The sequence below is a fragment of the Cetorhinus maximus genome, chromosome 8, assembly GCF_964194155.1.
Source record: "Cetorhinus maximus chromosome 8, sCetMax3.hap1.1, whole genome shotgun sequence".
NCBI lineage: Eukaryota > Metazoa > Chordata > Chondrichthyes > Lamniformes > Cetorhinidae > Cetorhinus > Cetorhinus maximus.
The window spans coordinates 72,539,076-72,559,996 of NC_135886.1; the positions used below are offsets into that span (position 1 = coordinate 72,539,076).

Consider the following 20,921-nt stretch of genomic DNA (forward strand, 5'->3'; position numbering starts at 1 on the left):
TCCAACAAATAGGTTAAACATGATTTCCCTTTCACAAAACCATGTTGACTCTGCTTGATTAGCCTGATTTTTTTCAACTGCCCTGCTATAACATCTTTAATAATAGCTTCTAACATTTTCCCTATGATAGATGTTAAGCTAACTGGCCTAACATCTGTCATGATTGGCATTAATCTGGCATGGGGGCAGGGAGTGGATGGGGGAGTAATGCAGTGTGAGGGGTGAGGGCTAGGAATGAAGTCCCAGATAACTGAGGCAGGACTTTAAAGCTGCCCACCTTAGTACTGCACTGTCCCTGTGGTCACCTCCGATCTCTGTCCTGTGGTGGTGGGCCCAAGCATCCCGTACCCCCCGGAATGAAGATCGCCCCATCCAGGGGAGTTTGTCCTGAGGTGTGTGCGGGGATCCGGGAAATTTCCCGAGTCATGCTACACGCCTCAGGAGAGAAAATCTGGACCACAACATTTATAAGGCAACTGTAATAACATTTTCAAGCCAGGGAATAATTTCAGTTGATCAAATGTCACATGATGAAGACCTATGGGAATATGTCCAACTAGACCTGGCACCCCTAAGGTGCCGTGTTTTCTTTCAACAGGGTTCCTGAAGTGTCATTGTACCAGTGAAACTCTGTGCTCTTAAAAGGCTTTGAGCAAAAATGCCAGTCTGGAATATTATATTTGGCTCTTGCTGCAGCAAGAAGCAGAGTCCATATTTGCAGCTACATATTACTGGAAGAAAAGGTGATCCAGTGTTGGACACCCTAAGAAATACAATTTAGTGTACATCTGTGTTCTGTATGTAGAATAAATCTACCTTGTATATAATGTAGTATAATGTTGTGTTTTCAATATAACCTAGGAGAATTCAAACTGAAAAGATTGATTATTTATAACCTTAATATTCTATACCAGTTACCCTTCAGAGAGAAGTGTGAAGATCTTTTGTTTTTCTTTTGAATGAAGTTATTAGCCCTTTCATTTCATGGATTTCCTCCTTGCTTGATTATCGGATAACTGATAAAGCTTAGCCTTTTCTTGCCAGTAAAAATAATACAGCCAACAGTGCAAAAAATAAAGCTGAAAATTTGCAATTGTTGGAGTGAGTTGACAGAAATGAAGAATTCAAAATTTAATAAAAGGATAGGATGATTAAGTGAATTAAAGACATCCTCCTCTCTGATTCTGTCTGAAATTGGATGGAGAATGGAGGAAAATGTGGATGGTTACAACTACCACCACCTCGCCACCTGACCTCGATCTCCCCCTTCCACTACTATCAGGACCACACTGCCTTCCTCTTCCCTGCCCACAACACGTAAGTGGCAGGAGGCGGACCTCCTTCCCTGGTGGATTTCTGTCCATCCATTCACCCATGTCACTGCCGCTTCCTATGGCTATGGGGAAGCTGATGTTAGGCCCCAGATAAAGGCAGTAATAGCTCTGATGCACCCCAATGGAGAGGACCTCATTGACCTCCCTCCTCCATTCTGACCCCAACACTTGCACGCTGAAGCTTTGGATCTTGGTCAAGGCCTTCAGTAGGAATTGGATTCCATTTGTGCATGAGTCATTAAAGGTGGCAGCACAGATTGAGAGTATGGGTAATAAGCATACAGCATCCTAGGTTTTATTAATAGGGATATAGAGTACAGAAAACAAGATGGTTATGTTGAATTTGCCTCAGCTGAAGTATTGCATATAATTCTGGGCTCCACACTTCAGGAAGGATGTGAAGGCATTGGAGAGAGTGTGGAAAAGATTCACGAGAATGGTTCCAGGGATGAGGAAGTTATGAAGAAAGATTGGAATGTTAGGACTAGAAGAGAAGGCTAAGAGGAGATTTGATAGAGGTGTTCAAAATCATGAGGCACCTGGAAAGGATAGGGAGAAACTGTTCCCACTCATGAAAGGATCAAGAACGATAGGGCACAGATTTAAAGTAATTGACAAAAGAAGGAAAAGTGACATGAGGAAAGCTTTCCCACGCAGCAAGTGGGTAAGGTCTGGAATATATTGTCTGGGAGTACACTGGAAGCAGGTTCAATTTTATTTTAAAAAATTCATTCATGAGATGTGTGCATCTCTGGCTAGGCCAGCAATTATTGCCCATCCATAGTTGTCTTTGAGAAGGTGACATTCAAAAGGGAATGGGACTGTTGTCTAAAAAGGAAAAATGTGCATGGTGACAGGGAGAAGGCAGAGGAATTGCACTTGGTGAATTGCTCATTTGGAGAGCCGGTGCGGATACGATGGATGGAATTTTCCCTGCCCGTTGGCAGTGGGCATGTTTTGCAGTGTGATTGGACAATATGATGAGAAGGCCAAAAATCAGTTTCGCTCCGTCATGAAATCAGTTTGCAGTCATCCGCTCTGCCCATCAATGGCAGGCCACGTTTCCTACTGTAGAACATTGGGAACTTCAGTGTAATACATCTGCATATCATTATAAACCCAGCTCGCCGGAATCATCCCCCCACGCTGAATCATCCGTCACACCAATGTGTTTCACAACTGAACATAAGTGACGTGCACCTGGTGAGCTGCACTTCACTCGGGTCTTTGAGGTTTGTTTGCCTACCTTGCTTCGGGCAGCACTCACGGTCATCAGCGCCAGGTTTCACAGGCAGCACAGCATCACTTTTAGGGGGGCTTATGTGCAGGTCTCTACCTACTAGACCAGCCGTAAAGTGGGGGTGGCTTTTCAATGACTGCAGGGCTATGGCTTGCTTACAGAAGGGAGAGACGTGGCCCCAGGCAAGGGAAGAGGCTGCAGGGCGAGGGCTGTACTGAGGAAGTAGGGGGAAGCATCCCAGGGTGTGTGTGGGGACACAAGTTGATCTGTGCAAGTGGTCTCAAGATGGTGAGGGATAAGGAGGCAGTCTCCAAAGGAGATGAGGCCAGATGGAGATGTGAGGGTGTGTGTGTGAGAATGGTTCATGATGTCCCTTGAGCTGGCAGTGAGTGAGATGCCAGTGAATGTGTGATGGGCATGAGTGTGTGAGTTTAGAGTGATGAGATGGTTGCCTTACCCTGGCTGCACAGATGAGATCATTCATCCTCTTTCTGCATTGGTTGGCCAACCTCTTCTGTGCAGCATTGGCATTGACCCCCGCTGCCATTTCCAACCTCCTGTGGCCAGAGGACATCATGGCGGGCCTCCGTGTCATCCAAAAGGCATTCCAGGGATGCATCACAGAATCGGGGGGGGCTGCAGTCTCCTTGCCTTTCGGGGCCATGTCCTCTGTGCAGCAGTCCTGGGCTGCAAGCACTGAGAGGTGTGCGTGCGGCTGCACTTTAAATATGGCACCTGGTATGAGGAAGCGCTGAGGTGACGGCATGGCAGGCAAATGAGACTCTGCCCACCATCAAAATGGCGCGTTCCCAGGAATGCATGATTAATGAGGCGGAATCAGGACGATACGTTGTGAAAAGCCGCCATTGCGGCTGGCAGATAAAACGTTCTTTTCCCACCTGCTACTGCACTTAGTGCAAATCTGGGCCGATTCCACCCGATGGCCTCCTCCTACCCTGTGACAATTCCACGATTCTGTGAATTCTGCCCATTTAAAGTTTCTCATCAGCACCACATCGAGATTATTTTTTTTGCACTGGTGAGCTTCCTCTGGAAACTGGGAAACCCACTGAGAGTCTGCTGTGTACCTCTCATGAACCCTGACGCAGTAGAATCAAACTTATGCTCTGCCACAACTCTTGACCTTTATAGCAAACTCCCAGCTACTTGAGAATGTTAGTTTAGAATCTGCCCACTCTGATGAGATGAAAGACTTCTTCTGGTGCCGGGAGTGTACACCCACTTTTGCCGAGCATTTCTGACAAACAAAGAATTGGCAATTGGGTGAGAGCCTGGCTGAAATTGTATCCTGGCTAAAGGCAGCACCTTCAGCAAAGGACAGAAGCAACATAGATTTTTTTTTTCCCAGGCCTATATATAGATGGTACAAAAAAAGTAGACTCTTGTGTTCGAAGAAGCATTGCAATACCCTTAGAGAAAAAGAAAAATCCTTAAAGTTCAAAGTTGATTTCTCATTTTCATTCATGTAAATGTTAGAATGTGTCAGTCATTGCCACATGATGCACTGTTGCCAAGGTTCAACTCTGTGTTTATATAAAGTAATTCCGGCTTTATCACAAACATTTACATCAGTTGTCTTATTTCAATCTGTTGCTTCTGTTTTCAGATGGAAATGGAAAATTGTTCCTAACATCTGAGGGAGCAGGATAACTTCTTGTAACCCTTTCAGACCCTTTCAGCATATTAAAATACAAAAAAAGACATAAAAGCACTGAGTGTTAGCCTTGCTGATGACTTAGTGTACAAATGCATTATATGTCAAGACACTGAAGCATACAGAACAGGAAAACTCGGAAGTGAATCACAGAATCACAGAATTGTTATAGTGCAGGAGGCCATAAGCTCATCATGTCTGCACCAGCTCTCTGAATGAGCAATTCAGTTAATGCCATTCTCCTGCCTCTTCCCATAACCCTGCACATTCTTCCTTTTCAGGAAACAGTCTCATTCCTTTTTGAATGCCTCAATTGAACCTGCCTCCACCACACTCTCAGGCAGCGCATTCCAGATATTAACCACTCAGAGTGAAAAAATTATTTCTCATATTGCTTTTGCTTCTTTTACCAATTACTTTAAATCCGCGTCCTCTTATTCTTGATCCTTTCATGAGTGAGAACAGTTTTTCCCTATCTACTCTATCCAGACCCCTCATGATTTTGAAAAACTCTATTGAATTTCCTTTCAGCCTTCTCTTCTCCAAGGAAAACAGTCCCAACTTCTTCAATCTATCTCCATAACTGAAGTTCCTCATCCCTGGAACCACACTTGTGAATATTTTCTGTACTCTCTCCAAAGCCTTCACATCCTTCCCAAAAAACAGCACTCAGATATAAATGTAATACTACCAGCTGAGGCCGAACTTGTGTCTTATACAAGTTCAACAAAACCTCCTTGCTCTTGTGCTCTATGCCCCTATAAAGAAAGCCCAGGACACTGGGCTTTATTAGCTGCTCTCTCAACCTGTCCTGCCACCTTCAATGACTTATGCACATATACACCCAGGACCCTCTGCTCCTGCATCTGCTTTAGAATTTTACCTCCTATTTTATTCTGTCTCTCCATATTCTTCCTACCAAAATGAATTACTTAACATTTTTCTGCATTGAACTTCATCTGCCACCTGGCCACCCATTCTACCAACTCGTCTGTGTCCTTTGGAAGTTCTACACTATCCTCCTCATAGTTCACAATGCTACCAAGTTTTGAATCATCTACAATCTTCTAGGTTATTAAGATATATCAGGAAAAGCAAGGGTTCCAACACTGATCCTTGGGGAACTCCAGTACAAACCATCCTCCAGTCCGAAAAGCATCTGTTAAACATTACTTTCTGTTTGCTATCACTCAGCCAATTTCATGTGCATGTTACTATTGTCCCTTTTATTCCATGAGCTATAACTTTGCTCACAAGTCTGTTGTGCAGCACTTTATCAAATCCTGGTCGATGGAGGAAAGACTGCAATTCTCAGTCTCAAGTGTCTCTGTTCCTGATTGCTATCTAGTGACATCACATCACAGAATCACAGTGCAGAAGAGGCCCTTTGGCCCATTGAGTCTGCACCGACACGTGAGAAACACCTAACCTACCTACCTAATCCTATTTACCAGCACTTGGCCCATAGCCTTGAATGTTATGACGTGCCAAGTGCTCATCCAGGTACTTTTTAAAGGATGTGAGGCAACCAGTCTCCATCACCCTCCCAGGTAGCGCATTCCAGACCGTCACCACCCTCTGGGTAAAAAAGTTTTTCCTCACATCCCCCCTAAACCTCCTGCCCCTCACCTTGAACCTATGCCCCCTTGTGACTGACCCTTCAACTAAGGGGAACAGCTGCTCCCTATCCACCCTGCCCATGTCCCTCATAATCTTGTACACCTCAATCAGGTCGCCCCTCAGTTTTCTCTGCTCCAACAAAAACAATCCAAGTCTATCCAACCTCTCTTCATAATTTAAATGTTTCGTCCCAGGCAACATCCTGGTGAATCTCCTCTGCACCCCCTCCAGTGCAATCACATCCTTCCTATAATGTGGCGACCAGAACTGCACACAGTATTCCAGCTGTGGCCTCACTAAGGTTCTATACAACTCCAACATGACCTCCCTACTTTTGTAATCTATGCCTCAATTGATAAAGGCAAGTGTCCCATATGCCTTTTTCACCACCCCACCAACATGCCCCTCTGCCTTCAGAGATCTATGGACACGCACATCAAGGTCCCTTTGTTTCTCAGAACTTCCTAATGTCATGCCATTCATTGAATACTTCCTTGTCAAATTACTCCTTCCAAAATGTATCACCTCACACTTTTCAGGGTTAAATTCCACCTGCCACTTATCTGCCCATTTGACCATCCCGTCTATATCTTCCTGTAGCTCAAGACACTCAACCTCACTGTTAACCACCCGGCCAACCTTTGTGTCATCCGCAAACTTACTAATCTTACCCCCACACAGTCATCTATGTCGTTTATATAAATGACAAATAATAGGGGACAGAGCACAGATCCCTGTGGTACGCCACTGGACACTGGCTTCCAGTCACTAAAGCATCCTACTGTCATCACCCTCTGCCTCCTACAACTAAGCCAATTTTGAATCCACCTTATCAAATTACCCTGTATCCCATGTGCATTTGCCTTCTTTATAAGTCTCCCATGTGGGACCTTGTCAAAGGCTTTGCTGAAATCCATATAAACTACATCAACTGCATTACCCTCATCTACACACCTGGTCACCTCCTCAAAAAATTCAATCAAATTTGTTAGGCATGACCTCACTCTGACAAAGCCATGCTGACTATCCCTGATCAAACCTTGCCTCTCCAAGTGGAGATAGATACTCTCCTTCAGAAATTTCTCCAATAGTTTCCCTACCACTGACGTGAGACTCACTGGCCTGTAGTTCCCTGGTTTATCTCTACAATCCTTCTTAAATAGCAGAACCACATTAGCTGTTCTCCAGTCCTCTGGCACCTCACCATGGCAGAGAGGAATTAAAAATTTGGGTCAGAGCCCCTGTGATCTCCTCCCTTGCCTCCCTCAGCAGTCTGGGACACAAATCATCTGGACCTGGAGATTTGTCCACTTTTAAGCCTGCCAACACCTCCAATACCTTGTCACACCCTATATCAATTTGCTTAAGAACCTCACAGTCTCTCTCCCCATGTTCGATACCTTCACCCTCATTCTCTTGGGTGAAGGTGGATGTGAAGTATTCATTCAACATTCTAGCAATGTCCTCTGGATCCACCCATAGATTGCCCCCTTGGTCCCTTATGGGCCCTACTCTTTCCCTGGTTATCCTCTTCCCATTGATATACTTACAGAATATCTTGGGATTTTCCCTACTTTTACCAGCCAGAGCTTTCTCATATCCCCTCTTTGCTCTCCTAATTGCCTTCTTAAGCTCCACCCTGCACTGTCTGTACTCCACTAATGCCTCTGCTGATTTGCTTCTTGGTTCTCTGGGCTTGTTACTCCTTCCTATCACCCTGGAGGGAACATGTTGATCCTGTACCCTCCCATTTCCTTTTTGAACACTCCCTACTGTTCCTCTGTAGATTTCCCCACAAGTAACTGTTCCCAGTCTATCTTGGCCAGATCCTGCCTTATTTTACTAAAATCCACTCTCCCCCAATCCAAAACATTTTCAGTATAAGTACAGGTGATTTTCACCCACTTGAACAACACAGCCACATTTCCCTACAGAATCCCATTATTATACCAGTATCATGTTTTCATTTTACTACAGCAACAACTTGCATTTATATAGTAAGCTTAACTTCGAAAAACATCCCAGGGCGTTTCACAATGACAATCAGACAAAAATATATGGTGCAACAAAGAAGTAGATCTAAAGAAGTGACCAAAAGCTTGGTCAAAGTCAAGTTTACGAAGGGACTTAAAAGAGGAGAGTGGTTTTGAGAGGCAGAGAGGTTTAGGAGTATAGCACCTGGATGACTTAAGCACATTTATCAATGATGTAGGGTGAGATCCACAAAAGGCTAGAGACAAAGGAATGGGTGATTGCAGGGCTAAAGAAGAAAGAAGGTTAGATAGGGAGGAGCAGACCATTAAGGGATTTAAACATGAAGGTAAGAATTAAAATAGAAGTGTTGCAGGTTTGGGAGCCAACGTAGGTCAGTCATGGAAATGGGTGATTTGTGAGCAAGATTTGGTGTGGAATAGCATATGACCAACAGAGGTTTGGATAAGCTGACCTTTACAAAGGGTGGAGAATGGGAGCCCACTCAGGAGATAATCAGAATGATCAAGTGTGGAGATGGCAAAGACATGGATGTGGGTTTCAACAGCAAATGTTCTGAGGTAGGGATGAAGGTGGGCAATGTTATGAAAGTGAAAGTAGGCAGTCTTTGTGATGGTGAGCACATTGGGTAAGAAGCTTTCAATAGGTGCATTTGAAATTTGTGCTGTTCAAGAAATGAAGTCCAGGTATGTTAACTCCAAAGGCTTATTTAAATTGGCTGACTGGCTTCTCACCTGTTCTGGCCAAGAAGAGACACAAAATTATGGGGCCTGGAGGCTGCCTGTTGACAGGGTCTAAGCAGTGGGATTGATTGTTGGACCATCCGTGGGGATTCCTGAAATTAGAAGGGAGGAGCAGGATTGCAGCACAGATCCAACTGGGATTCCTCTCCATCACCAGAACCATCTAATTTCACCTCCGTAACATCACCCGTTTCTGCCCCACCATGATGCTTCTGTTGCTGAAACTCTCATTAAAATTTCCTCTGACTAAATATTAAGAAGACTGAAGCCATTGCCTTCAGTCCCCACCACAAACTCCATTCCCTGGCCACTGACTTGATTTCTCTTCCTGGCAGCTGTTTGAGGCTGAACCAGACTTCACAACATTTGTGTGATATTTGACTCCAAGCTGAGTTTCAGGCACATTTCCACACCATTATTAAGACTACCTACTTCCACCTCAGTAACATGGTACAACTCCGTCCCGACCTTCGATCACCTGCTGCTGAAATCGTCATCAATGTCTTTGTTACTTCTAGACTTGACTATTCCAATGCTCTTCTGGCCAGCCTCCCAATTATTCACAAATTTTGTTTAAGAACATTCCTGCAAATTTCATTGGGACAATTTAGGGCACTAAAGGTGCTAAATGAATGCAATTTGTTGTTGCTGTTGGGAAACAACAAATGATTTTTTTTTAAAGTAAAGTCTTACCTTTTTTGATCCTTTCTGTCCCTGATCCACTTCCTCTGGTTTGGGCTGGCAGGAAACAAATGGACATTTCCTGCTCAGGTCAGTTTAGTCAGGTCCTGAGGAGTTACATGACTTTGACAGTTGCTTCATCTGGTATTTTCCTTAAAAAACACCCTTGATGGCTCATATGTCATTGGAAGTTAGCTGTTTGGGAATTGAATCTTACTTCAAATCAAAATAAATGCAAATTAAACCTCAAACCTTTGCAAGCCAAATAGATTTTAAAAAACTAAAGATGTTAAACTGATCAAACCTATGCTATTTGGGGCAAGTTTAGATTTGAATTTTGCAAAATGTTTAAAAGTGATTATATTTTAAGAAAACTAATAAATTTATTTTTGATTTTACGTAATGCGGAGAAAGGAGGGAGTCAGTTGAGGTACTTACATGGACAGATTAAGGGACACTTAAGTCCACATCCTGCTGCCATTGGTATTCAACCAGCTGTGGGTAGGGGACTTGCTTCTGGGGAGGCTGCCCAGCAAACCTTGTTGGATTTTCCAGCAGCTTACGATGGGGTGGAGAGGTGGTCCTCCTTCACTGGCATTTTGTGCACGATGCGGAACATGGCATTGGGAGAGGGAGCCTCTCAGGAAGCTACATCCTGCCCTTGCTTCCAACCCCTCTCCCCTCATTGCTGACATGTCCCTCATGGCAACACCCATCCCACCCACACTCACCTCCATCTAGGGATCCATGGCCAATCCCTCCTGCAGGCCTCACTGTTCTATTGGCAGTGGCCATCACTCCTGGTAGCGCTGCTGGTACTACAAAGCTGCCAAACTCTGACTAGCCAGCAGCTCTCGGAGGTGGAATTTTTGCCCTAATGGGATTTAATTGGATGGGGGACCTGACGCTACCCAGGTAAGTGCCGGATTAAAACTAAATAACATTAGAGAAAAGTGACGCAGGTCTCCTACTGGTTCTTTAACCCCCTTTGTCCACATTAAATACCAGCCAATGTGTACTTTTGGGTGGGGAGCTAGCATATCTATTTTGAACAAATCTAACTTTAACCCTTGATTTGATTCCCGTCTGTTACTCACATCTATGTATGAAGGGGAGGTGGTGGCGTAGTGGTGTTGCCACTGGATTGGTAACCCAGAGACCCAGGTGATGCTCTAGGGCCCTGGGTTCAAATCCCACCATTCAATACATGTCTGGAATTCAAAGTCTAATGATGACCATGAAATCATTGTCAATTGTTGTAAAAACCCATGTGGTTCACCAATGTCCTTTAGGGAAGGAAATCTGCTGTCCTACATGTGACTCCAGACCCACAGTAATGTGGTTGACTCTTAAAAAAAATACCCTCTGGACAAGGATTAGGGATGGGCAATGAATGCTGGCTTAGCCAATGATGCCCACATCCAATGAATAAAAAAAATTGTCCTATATATCAATCAATTGACTACCGCAATTAGACTGCAGCTTGTAAATCCATCCCAGTGCCCATTATTTATTATATAAATTGTTGAACTGCTTAATTAGATCCCAGCCTGTAATTTGCTCCCTGGTATCCATTGTTCTCTGTATACTCATAAATAGAAGCATTAGAATTATTTATTTATAACACTTATTGTTATGAATGATTACTGTTTCAAGGTTGCTCCAGAGTTTCAGCATGAAGTGTTAATGAGTTTGATGCAGACGGACAATGATGTTGTTCACTATCTCCTACGCAGAAAGCTTAAAAACCAATCGTAAGTAATGCTGAACAGAGTGAAAGGATCATTGTTTTATTTTAGATAACTGGAAAGCAGAGAAAGCTGTTTGGTCAAGGGCATGGTTATTAATGTATTGTGTCAAAGGTTGGCAGTAGTTGCATTCATACCTATAATTATCTTTCCAGTCTCCGTAGGCTGGAATTGTGTCCAATTGTCAAACTTTATTAGTTGCTTTTCATTTCTGAATGCTCTATGACCATCAGTTATCTCAATACATGTACCCACAAATAGTGGTTGAGGCCCTTGATTTAGTCATTAGATCTTCAAATACGTTTTGATTCTGTCCTGAATCCTTTGAAATTAGACAAATATGCTGTCAGAAATATTACAGAGATCACAGCACATTGCTACGTAAAGAAAACTAGGTATTGTGCTGCTGATAGGAGGGGGGGGATCTTTAAATGGAGAGCTTTTGAAACAAATTGATTAGAAACTAGATATGTTTGCTTTCAGTCATAGGTGGGGTGGCCAGGCATGATCTCTTTCTCAAATAATCCAACGTTCCTTAATTTTTGTACAGGGGTTCAGATGAAGAAAATGAAGCATTTGTGATGCCAGCGCATCATTGTTCAAAGTCTACATGTGACTCCTGCAGCTCCATAAGTAGTGATCACACACCAACAAGCATTTCACCCAGATTTTGTGAAAATCTACCTGTGAAAGATAAGAGCATTAGCTCAGGTTCAGAGTTATTTAAAGTATCAGAAGGACTGGCATTCTTTGGGCAGCATGGAATGACCTTTTCCGCCCAATCTCTAAAAGGTAAGGAATCTGGTTCATTGTTTCAGTTGTAATGAAAATGATTCATAAATTAGTTCAAAACAGTGCAAAAAGATTTTTGCTATGTGGGGCTTCTCTCCACTTCTGCAGGATGTCCACTGCACTGCAGGAAGTAAGAGAGTTGTCATTAAAGTTGTGGGGCAGTTGTGGGGCAATGGGCAGTTTTGCTGCTGTTAGCTTGTCAATAAGGAGGGAGAGGTGGCCACGACTAGATCCCTTTCCTCTGGTGGCCAAAATGTATAAGTACACTTCTTTGGGTATACTGGTCGCACTTTGTGGAGGTCTTGTGGTGCACTTGTAGCGTCTCTACCTCTGGGCCTAAAGCTTTGGGTTCTAGTTCCACTTCAGGACTTTATAGCCATGGCAGATGTGTTCATAATGTGGCCAAACAGCTTGATTATCAGCCTGTAAACCCTTCCAAATGCCTGATGGCAGCCAGTAAGAGCGGCGGAGTTTCCTGGTCAGTCATACTGCAGAAATCAATGGCAAACCACTGCAATACTTTGCCAAGCCTGGACCAATCTAATGGTAGTCCATAACTGCCAACACCCTCTAAGGGCCTGAAGGTAGTGCTTTGGTGAGTATGTAGAGAAATTGCTGCCCCACATATCCTGAGGATCATTTTTTCAGCCTTATTCCATTGCCCTAAGTACCCTTAATTTTCCACAATCTCTTGTGCCAGCTATTACAATCCTCTCCCAAGATCCTCATCTGCTCCCTCTGCTCATGACCCCATACACTATTGCTCTCTTTCACCGCTCCCAACTCCAAGCACTAATCCCTTTTCCCCACTCCCTCTTACAGTGTTTAGTTGATTCTTTCCTTCACTGAGCACCCATATCTTCCATATTTTCCTTCCCACTGCAGCACCTTAGCATTTCTATTACTCTCTCACATTCCACATCACTCCAATTCCAGTCCTACCACACCCTAGTTCCCCTCTTCCAGCACAATCACAGTTCACTACCCCAGCTCTCACAGATTCATGGACCCAGCCCAATAACCTATTCCTTCAATCCCAATCCTAATGTTCCCAGGACCCTCAACATCTGAAAATTAATACCTCAGCATCACTCTTCTAATGCTCCCACAACCTGGAGCTATCAATCGACCACTGTCATACCCTTTCATGTTGCTTCCAGATTTTGAAACCCTCTCCCAATAGTCCCATAACCTAACATCACTATTCCACTACTCTCCCATCTCAGAACAACTACTACTTGTACACAAACTGCACCCACTACTCCCACTGCTCACATATCCCGTGACCTCTCCACCCCAAACCATTGTTGTGATAAGAAGCACCATTGCCACATCTAACCATCTCTTTCCGTTTTCCCCCACTACTCCCAAATAGCAGGAACCCTTTTCTTTCCTTCCCTAAAAGTGTTGTGAGGTCCAATTCACAAGTCAGTGACTTTCAGGATCAGAGGGAGATGAGGATATTACACTGAAAGTGGGAAAAAAAAGAATAGCATTCTGTTTTTAATGGACAGTTGCCAAATTCCAATATACAGTCTTGATTCAGTAAACACTTCATATATTTCCATGGCAATCCATCAGCATTTGATCTGTGATGCTAAAACTTTGTATCACCCCATTGTAGACAGTCAGCAACATAAACATAGGGTGGAATTTAATGGTGAATCTGGAGGCAGGAGGCTGGTGGGTGGGGGAACCTGTCACCTTCCTGCCTCTGCTCTGATTAAATCAAGGGTAGGAAAGCCTGTGAATGGCCTTCCCACCCTATTGCCAACTGAGGCATTAAATGCCCATTGTATTCAATCAGCGGCTGATGGGGAATCGCCATGCAAGAAGCCCCAAAAACAAATCCCATCGTATTGTTCATCTAAATTAATGAAGTATTTGTTACATAGTTATATTCCTTCCTCTTGCTGAGCATCTGGATCTCTCCTTCCAATTTTCTTGAATTCATTCATGGAATGTGGGTGTTGCTGCCTAGGCTAACATTTATTGCCCTTGTTCAGAGGGCATTTAAGAGTCAACCATATTGCTGTGGGTCTGGCTTTGGAGTCACATGTAGGCCAGACCAGGTAAGGATAGCAGATTTCCTTCCCTAAAGGGTATTAGTGAACCAGATGGATTTTTACAACAATCATTTCATGGTCATCATTAGGCTTTTATTGAATTCAAATTTCACCATCTGCTGTGGCAGGTTTTGAACCTGGGCTCCCTGGATTACTAGCCCAGTGAAAATGCCAATATGCCATCATCTCCCTTATTTGTCACAGGTGATTGTTTCAATAACAACCTCAGCATCACAGAGCCTGCTGCAAGATAGATGGAAAGATGGCAGACTGAGCATTGCAGCTCCACAAGGCAATATTATTGGTTCCACCAGCTAAGGGGATCATGTCACATGACTCCCACCTCTCTACTTTGGCTTTGACAAAGGGTTTGTATCTCTTTGTCTGGTTCCTTTGCCCTAACAGACAAATTGACACTGGTTAGCCAAGCCTGGTTTATGAAATGTAGATTGCCTCTGTATAGTTCCCTTTGAGTTTGGTCTCTGCAGCCCAGAGGGGGTTGTAAGAGTCTCTGAATTAAAACATACTATCATTGATACTAGGAAAAAACCTATTCTAATGTAAAAACTTCAAAACCGTTAAGTGCCTGTTAGGTTTGTAAACAAGCAAGAAACCACATAAAAGGCATGTTCTGCTATTACAGCCTCTTAAAAGTTTCAATCATTCTTGGATCAGTAAGCCACCCACTGAGCAGAACCTATTTTAGCTTTTGAAACCCAGCTAAGTTTAAAAATAGCTACAGCTGTCATACCAAAAGCCTCCAGCCAGGGGTCAAATTGCTTTTTTTCAGTGCTCTTTTTGAGATTTTTCTCGAGGGCTACTTTTTGATTTTCGAGAGCTACTTTTTTGATTTTCAGGGACTACTTTCTTTCATTTCCATTAACTCCATTATTAGCCCATGCAGTCACAGTAACATTACATCCTGTATTTGTGTTGAATTTTTTTTTCAGGGTTTCTTTGTTTGCATATGTAAGATGGCACAACTACCAAAACAGAAAGACTCCACAATATATAGCAGTGCATCCAATCTCAAGCCAAGGATTAATCAGGTCAAAATAGTATGGTAACCACATGTCAATGCTATTATGTCATGTCCTATTGCCCATCCCAAATTCTCCTTAAGAAGATGGTGGTGAGACACCTTCTTGAGTACAACTGGGTGCTTTGCCAGGCAATTTCAGAGAGTAGTTAAGAGTGAACCACATTGATGTCAGTTCGGAATCTATATAAACCAGACCAGGTGAGGGTATTTTTTTAATTAAAGATGATTAGTGCATCAGATTTTTTTTAACAACAATCCGGGGGAGAATTTTCTCTTCGGCATGCGGGGATGGGCCCCGCTCACCAACACGTAAAATGACAAGTCGGGCGTGCGTCCTGACATCACCGCACGTCATTCCGATCTTCCGTTCGGCGGGCGCACACCGCAGTTGGCTGCATGCCCGCCAAACTGTCAAAGGCCTGTTAAGGCCATTAAACAACCAATTAAACAAACTGACAGGGCTGACATCCAACCTTAAGGTTGGCGGGCAGGCGAAGAGCCCAAGCGGCGGGATGAGGTTTCATGAAGGGTTTAATAATGAAATAAACATTTTTATCCAAATTCATAAACATGTCCCAGCTCATGTGACACTATCACATGAGGGGACACGTCTGAATAATTTTCTTTTTTCTTTTTTTCCCAACTTTACAATGTGTGAAAAAGCGCAGGCCCCAACTCTCCCTCCTCCCCCTGCGCCTACCGGGCGTGCATCATGCTGGGCGGGCCTTAATTGGCCCGCCTACGTAAAATAGCGGCGCGCAGCCAGTCGCGGGCGCTGATCAGCTCTGCACCCGCCCACTCCTGACCAGCCCGCCCAGTTCCCCCCAGTTTTTTTTAATTAAATGAGTTTAATTTCCCTTGAGGGCAGGAATCCCTGTCTCCCGATTATTAATTCAAGTCTCTGGATTACTAGCTGAGTAAATTGACTAAGTTCAAGAAGGCAGCTCATCACCACCTTCTAAAGGGCAATTAGGGATGGGCAGTAAATACTGGCCTAGCCAGTGATGCCCACATCCTAAGAAAGAATGAGTTTTAAAAAAAAGGTAACCACTCTGCTATTGCTCCCTATCATGAACTGAACTAGCGTCAAATGTAAAACCATCTTAGTACACTCCTGTCTCCTGACCATTCTAAGTCATGTGGTATGATATCTGTTTATTTCAACGCCTTGTGACATCAGGACTCAGGAGCTATTTTGCTCTTCAGTACTCTCCCCAAACGAAGGCTGCATTCAACACTGCAAAGCAGAGTCAGCATGAGGCAATTCTGACCAGTTACAGTGCAAGGTGTCACTCAAAGCTAAGCTGATACTGGAGCAGTGTGGTGTGGCATTCTGCAGGTTGGGAATCTTGCTCCCAGTTCACTCTGCAGCAATGTGGACTGCATAGGTTTAAATCCATTGAAAAATGTAAACTGCTTTCCAACTACATTACACTTGTAAGTGCAAATACATCACCCTTTGCAGCAGAATAACTAAAGCCTGTGATAAAGGTAGGGCAAAAACATGAAAAATATAACTGAAATTTAAGTGAAGTGGATAAACAAAGTAAATGGTTTAAAGAATGTGAACCGTGAATGTCCAAGATTAGTAGTTTGGAAGTGATGGGGCTGACAGATTTGAGACAATTCCCTCACAGGGATTGTATTGTGAGTGTTTCACTTACACATGCTCTTCATTTTCTTCATTTTTCCTTCATTTCTGTACAGTTAAATGGGGCTAACCTCATTTGATTCTTGGTGCTGCTAAACAAATTCCAGGCATTGCAGTGAGTTGGTTTTAGCACACTTTGATGCCCCTTGACCCTGGCTATGCCCACACGCCACATGGAACAGCTCGGTCATGGCTTGGTAGAATTATAAACCAAAAAGTTCAGTTTTCCTGCTGTCTCTAGGCTAGATAGTGAGCTCGGCAAGAGGCATGGCTATTTCCCTTCACAGCTTGCCAAGCCCCTTCACCTGCCATTTACCCAGGCGGATCTGACCTTTTCTGGAGTTACAGCCAGAGGACCGAGTGTTACCCAGAGCTGGACAGCCAAGTTGACATTTCGTAATATTTCCCCTTGCCTTCAGGCTCAGTGCAAAAATATAGTTAGCGGGTGGCAGGGACATTAGCCCTTTCCAACAAACCATCCCCCATGGCAATTTGGCATGGAACTCAGGAGATATCATGCTTCATTCTCTTAACATGGCAAACAAAAATCCTTCTCCGCACACCAGCTCCCTGATCAGACCTCATCTGCCCTTCCCCTTCTTGGTCACTCTCCTCCTTCTTGGCTCAAGCTTGGACTCGGGGTGGCTTTCAGAGCTGTAACCTCACCATGTGCCCTGGGAGCTGGGCCTCACACATGCGCCATCCTTCTCCTGTCTCTCCCACAAACAGGGGTGACTTTACTCTCATTTGTCAACCATGTCGTTGATTTTTTTTTGTGGGCTTCTTAGGGTTTTTCAAGGGTGAATTCACCCACCACCACCACCTGTGATTTTTGAACCGTGCTTCCAGTTAAATTGCCTGAAATTGCCAGAACAAATGGTATCCCATTTCCATTTCAAAGCAATGTGCCTGTCAACCAATGGAGTGGACCAGGTACAGAGATATTTTTCAATGTTCAAAAGCAGAGATTTTTTATTAACAGCCGGCTGTCAGTCGATTTAAATCACAGCACAAAACATGACAGCAGAGGCTGACAGGATTTTTTTGGAACTTTTTCATGCATTATGGCACTTCATTCAGTGGAAAAAGTACTGTAATGCATGACAACACTTACACAATGGTAGTCAATGTAAGTGTTAACTTACATTTTCAGGACAGATCCCTAGGATGAAACACTGCATTAAAAATATATCTACATTGCAATACAACAATGATATAGTGGAATATTTTACATTTACCTTTCAGAATGTTCCTGACTTCTCAGCAGGTTACCCCCAGTGGTCATGACTTTTCCAAGGAGGTGCATTTTTAAGGCTTCCAAAACCCACACCAGCATAGAAATTGTGTGCGGGAGGAAATGGGATTTTCCTGTGGCCCTCACAATGGTCTCCAACCTCGGAAGAGGTGTGTGTGCATCTTGTACCCAAGGCCTTCCTGACCCACCGAAAGGCCACACAAAACTGGTTTGAGAAGGCAAAGGAAAATTGTTTCTTCAGCGAAAGAATGCTAAGTTCGGTGTTTCACATCTCCATTGGGAGACAAAAATCTGGCCCAATGCCTTTTACTTTCAATTCATAACTAATTATGATTAATGCTTCTTCCTTCTCATTGGCTCTCTCACTGTGTAAGAATCGTAGCTTAGAAAATGCGAACAACAAAAACATATGTTAACCAGAAATACTTGTGTCTTCTCCTGAATTCCCTATTGGACTCATCAGTAACTATTATATGTTTATGACCTCTCATGGTTTTTCCCACAATTGGAAACATCTTCTCTATGGACAGGAGTTTTACCTCGTCGGGCAGGCGCCCGCATGCTGAGTGGAAAATCCAGCCCTATGTCTGCCCCATCATAATCCTAAAAACCTTTATCAGGTCACCCGTCAGGCTTCTAACATAAAACTAACATACTTAGTTGCTGTTAGTTAACTTAGCAATGCACAGTTTTCATATCACATGGCTCAACTGTTAACTACCACTATCATGTTTTAATTCACTATCATTTAGCATATAATTTCTTAAATTTTCAGCCCTATCTAGTGGTGAAAAATCAGTATTACAATCATTAATCTATCTCATATGAAAGAAAATTCAAAGTCACTGTTAATGTATCTGTGGCAAGTATGATACTAGAACTGAGAGGTTATACCTATCAGAAAAAAATTGTACAGGCTAGAGCTCTTTTCTCTAGAAAATGTAAGTCAATTAGCAGCTAATTAATAAGGAAATCTTGTTTTGGGATTAAAGGTTGTTTGTTAATTGAGTCAGCAAAAATGATCAGGAAGTTATTGGCTTTATTTCTCTTAAATTATTTTAGATCCATTTGAAGATACTGGTAAGAAATGGTCCTTCAGTCAACGGAGAGCATCACGTTCACATGAGAACCTTATAACAACACTTCGTTTGGAAACAACAAAAGGATTTATGAAAGAAGTAGAATGCAGGACACAAAACGCAACTCTAATTCCAATGAACAGCTCTCCAGATGTATCCCTAGCTGCCAGTTCCCAGCAACACCATCAGAGCTTTCACATGCTCGCAAGCCTTAACTGCACTCAATTCTTCACAGGCAGCGCTGAAGAACTAACAGAGAATACAAAAACAACAACTAAACTGAGAAGAGTACGTTCAGATCTTTATTCAAAATGTGGAAGTCCTATCTTGCATTCATATGCTGCTAAAATGGGCAGGGACCTTAAAAACCTCAGTGACATTGCCGGTTCATCTGACAATGAATATTTGACCAAAAAAATAACCATTGAATCTGGCTTCACTCCTCAGGCTCCTAAGGGGAGTGAGGTGCTGCAAATTGATGCTAGTAGGGAGGGAATGGAAGCTAAGGTGTGGGTGAAAAGGGACAATGGAGCTGGCTCTCCAACCAAAACACAGACACAACAGCAACTTCAGCATTATAACTCCAGTAGTGATCAGAAGAAAAATTCTCTTCGTGAAACTGCTGTATGACTTTAGGAATTTTCCATTCACTGAACACTTCCAAGAAGGAAGTTGTTTCAACGTTTTTGACTTCATTATTTCATATTAGCTGTTACACATCTGTAAACTGTAGGACTTGCCTGTGGTAACTAATCTCCAATTTGGCTATCATCTGCCCTGTTTTGAAGTACTACAGAATCCCTACTGATAGATTTGTTTAATTGTTACTTCCTATTTCCATTGGCAGTTGTCTCTGTACAGAAGTTTAGCTTTAACAAAACTGAAATTCTTATGTTTTCATGCATTTATACTTTATTTAAAAGATGCAAAAATCTTTCTCGGTCTGTCGTGTTACCTTGTAATAGGGCCTTGAACTGTTAACACTTAAAGGAATGTCAACGTCCTTTGGGACTGTAGGAATGAGAACATTTAGACCAAGGAAAAACATTTTGACCCCCAATCCCTGCTCTTTCTATGCACTCTGTACAATCTGTTCTATCATGGATTCCACCCAATTTATTTAATACAATCTCTCGAGGATAAGTTCTGCAAACATTTTTCCTCAACTCCCTGACATAAGCAAGCAAAACTCCAGAATTCTGCCTTCCTTTGAACTATTGTATTGAATTCAAGAACTTTGGAGTTCTTATAAAAAATATTAATCTTTCCATGTATTGGTCAGCTTATACCATTTTGTTTGTGTTTATAGCCTGGTTCATAATAAGGGAACATTCCATTGCTGTGAACTGGTGGACTATAACACTGCCTTTTCAGTTTAGTGCAGTGCATTTTAATCCAACACAGAATGATGATATGAGAGTCTTTGCTTAATCTGAAAGTCCTACATTGAATGATCTTAGGCAGATGTCAAACTAGTTACTTGTGGGTGCAGGTCCACAGACTGCCCATAATATGGCACTAACTTTACTCAGTAAAACCACCGGTATGTGAAATGGAAATGTAGGCTGGGAATAATTGATATTGACAATGGATGCTTGTGATGTCCTAGCATTAATATCCTTCATCCTGGTGTGCACAGAATATCAGCTAGTATATTGTAAATATACAATGAATGCAAGTCTTTATTTGACAAATAGTTGAAATTAAAGCAATCCCAGAGGCAATGATCCTGGACATTCCTCTAAATGTAGGATATTCAGGTGCCTTATAGAAAGCAATGATTCCCTTTTGGATCAAAATAAGTTTTTATTGTGTTATTTACATTCAAATCAAGTTTACCTGTTACGTGTTATTGTAACCATCTAGTCTAGTGTACTTTTGCATCAGAAACATGGTAGCTTCTTTGTTATGTGGGCTGTGATTTTCAGAGTTTCCATTTGTTTCAATCTTGGCATGATACCCATGACAAGCGTTTGTACACTGGTATATTGTACTTTGCATAA

At 42.9% G+C, this 20,921-nt stretch overlaps 1 protein-coding gene across 3 annotated transcripts in view; it reads left to right on the forward strand.

The window, feature by feature from the left end:
* Positions 1–20,188, forward strand: part of arhgap36 (Rho GTPase activating protein 36) — a 310,907-nt gene extending 290,719 nt beyond the window's left edge. For all 3 annotated transcript variants that reach the window (XM_078547031.1, XM_078547030.1, XM_078547032.1), the window contains exons 10-12: positions 10,942–11,039; positions 11,584–11,825; positions 18,902–20,188. In XM_078547031.1, coding sequence (XP_078403157.1) covers positions 10,942–11,039; positions 11,584–11,825; positions 18,902–19,548 — 987 coding nt within the window. In that variant the 3' untranslated portion in view covers positions 19,549–20,188. The remainder of the gene's footprint in view (positions 1–10,941; positions 11,040–11,583; positions 11,826–18,901) is intronic.
* Positions 20,189–20,921: the final 733 nt, after the last annotated feature.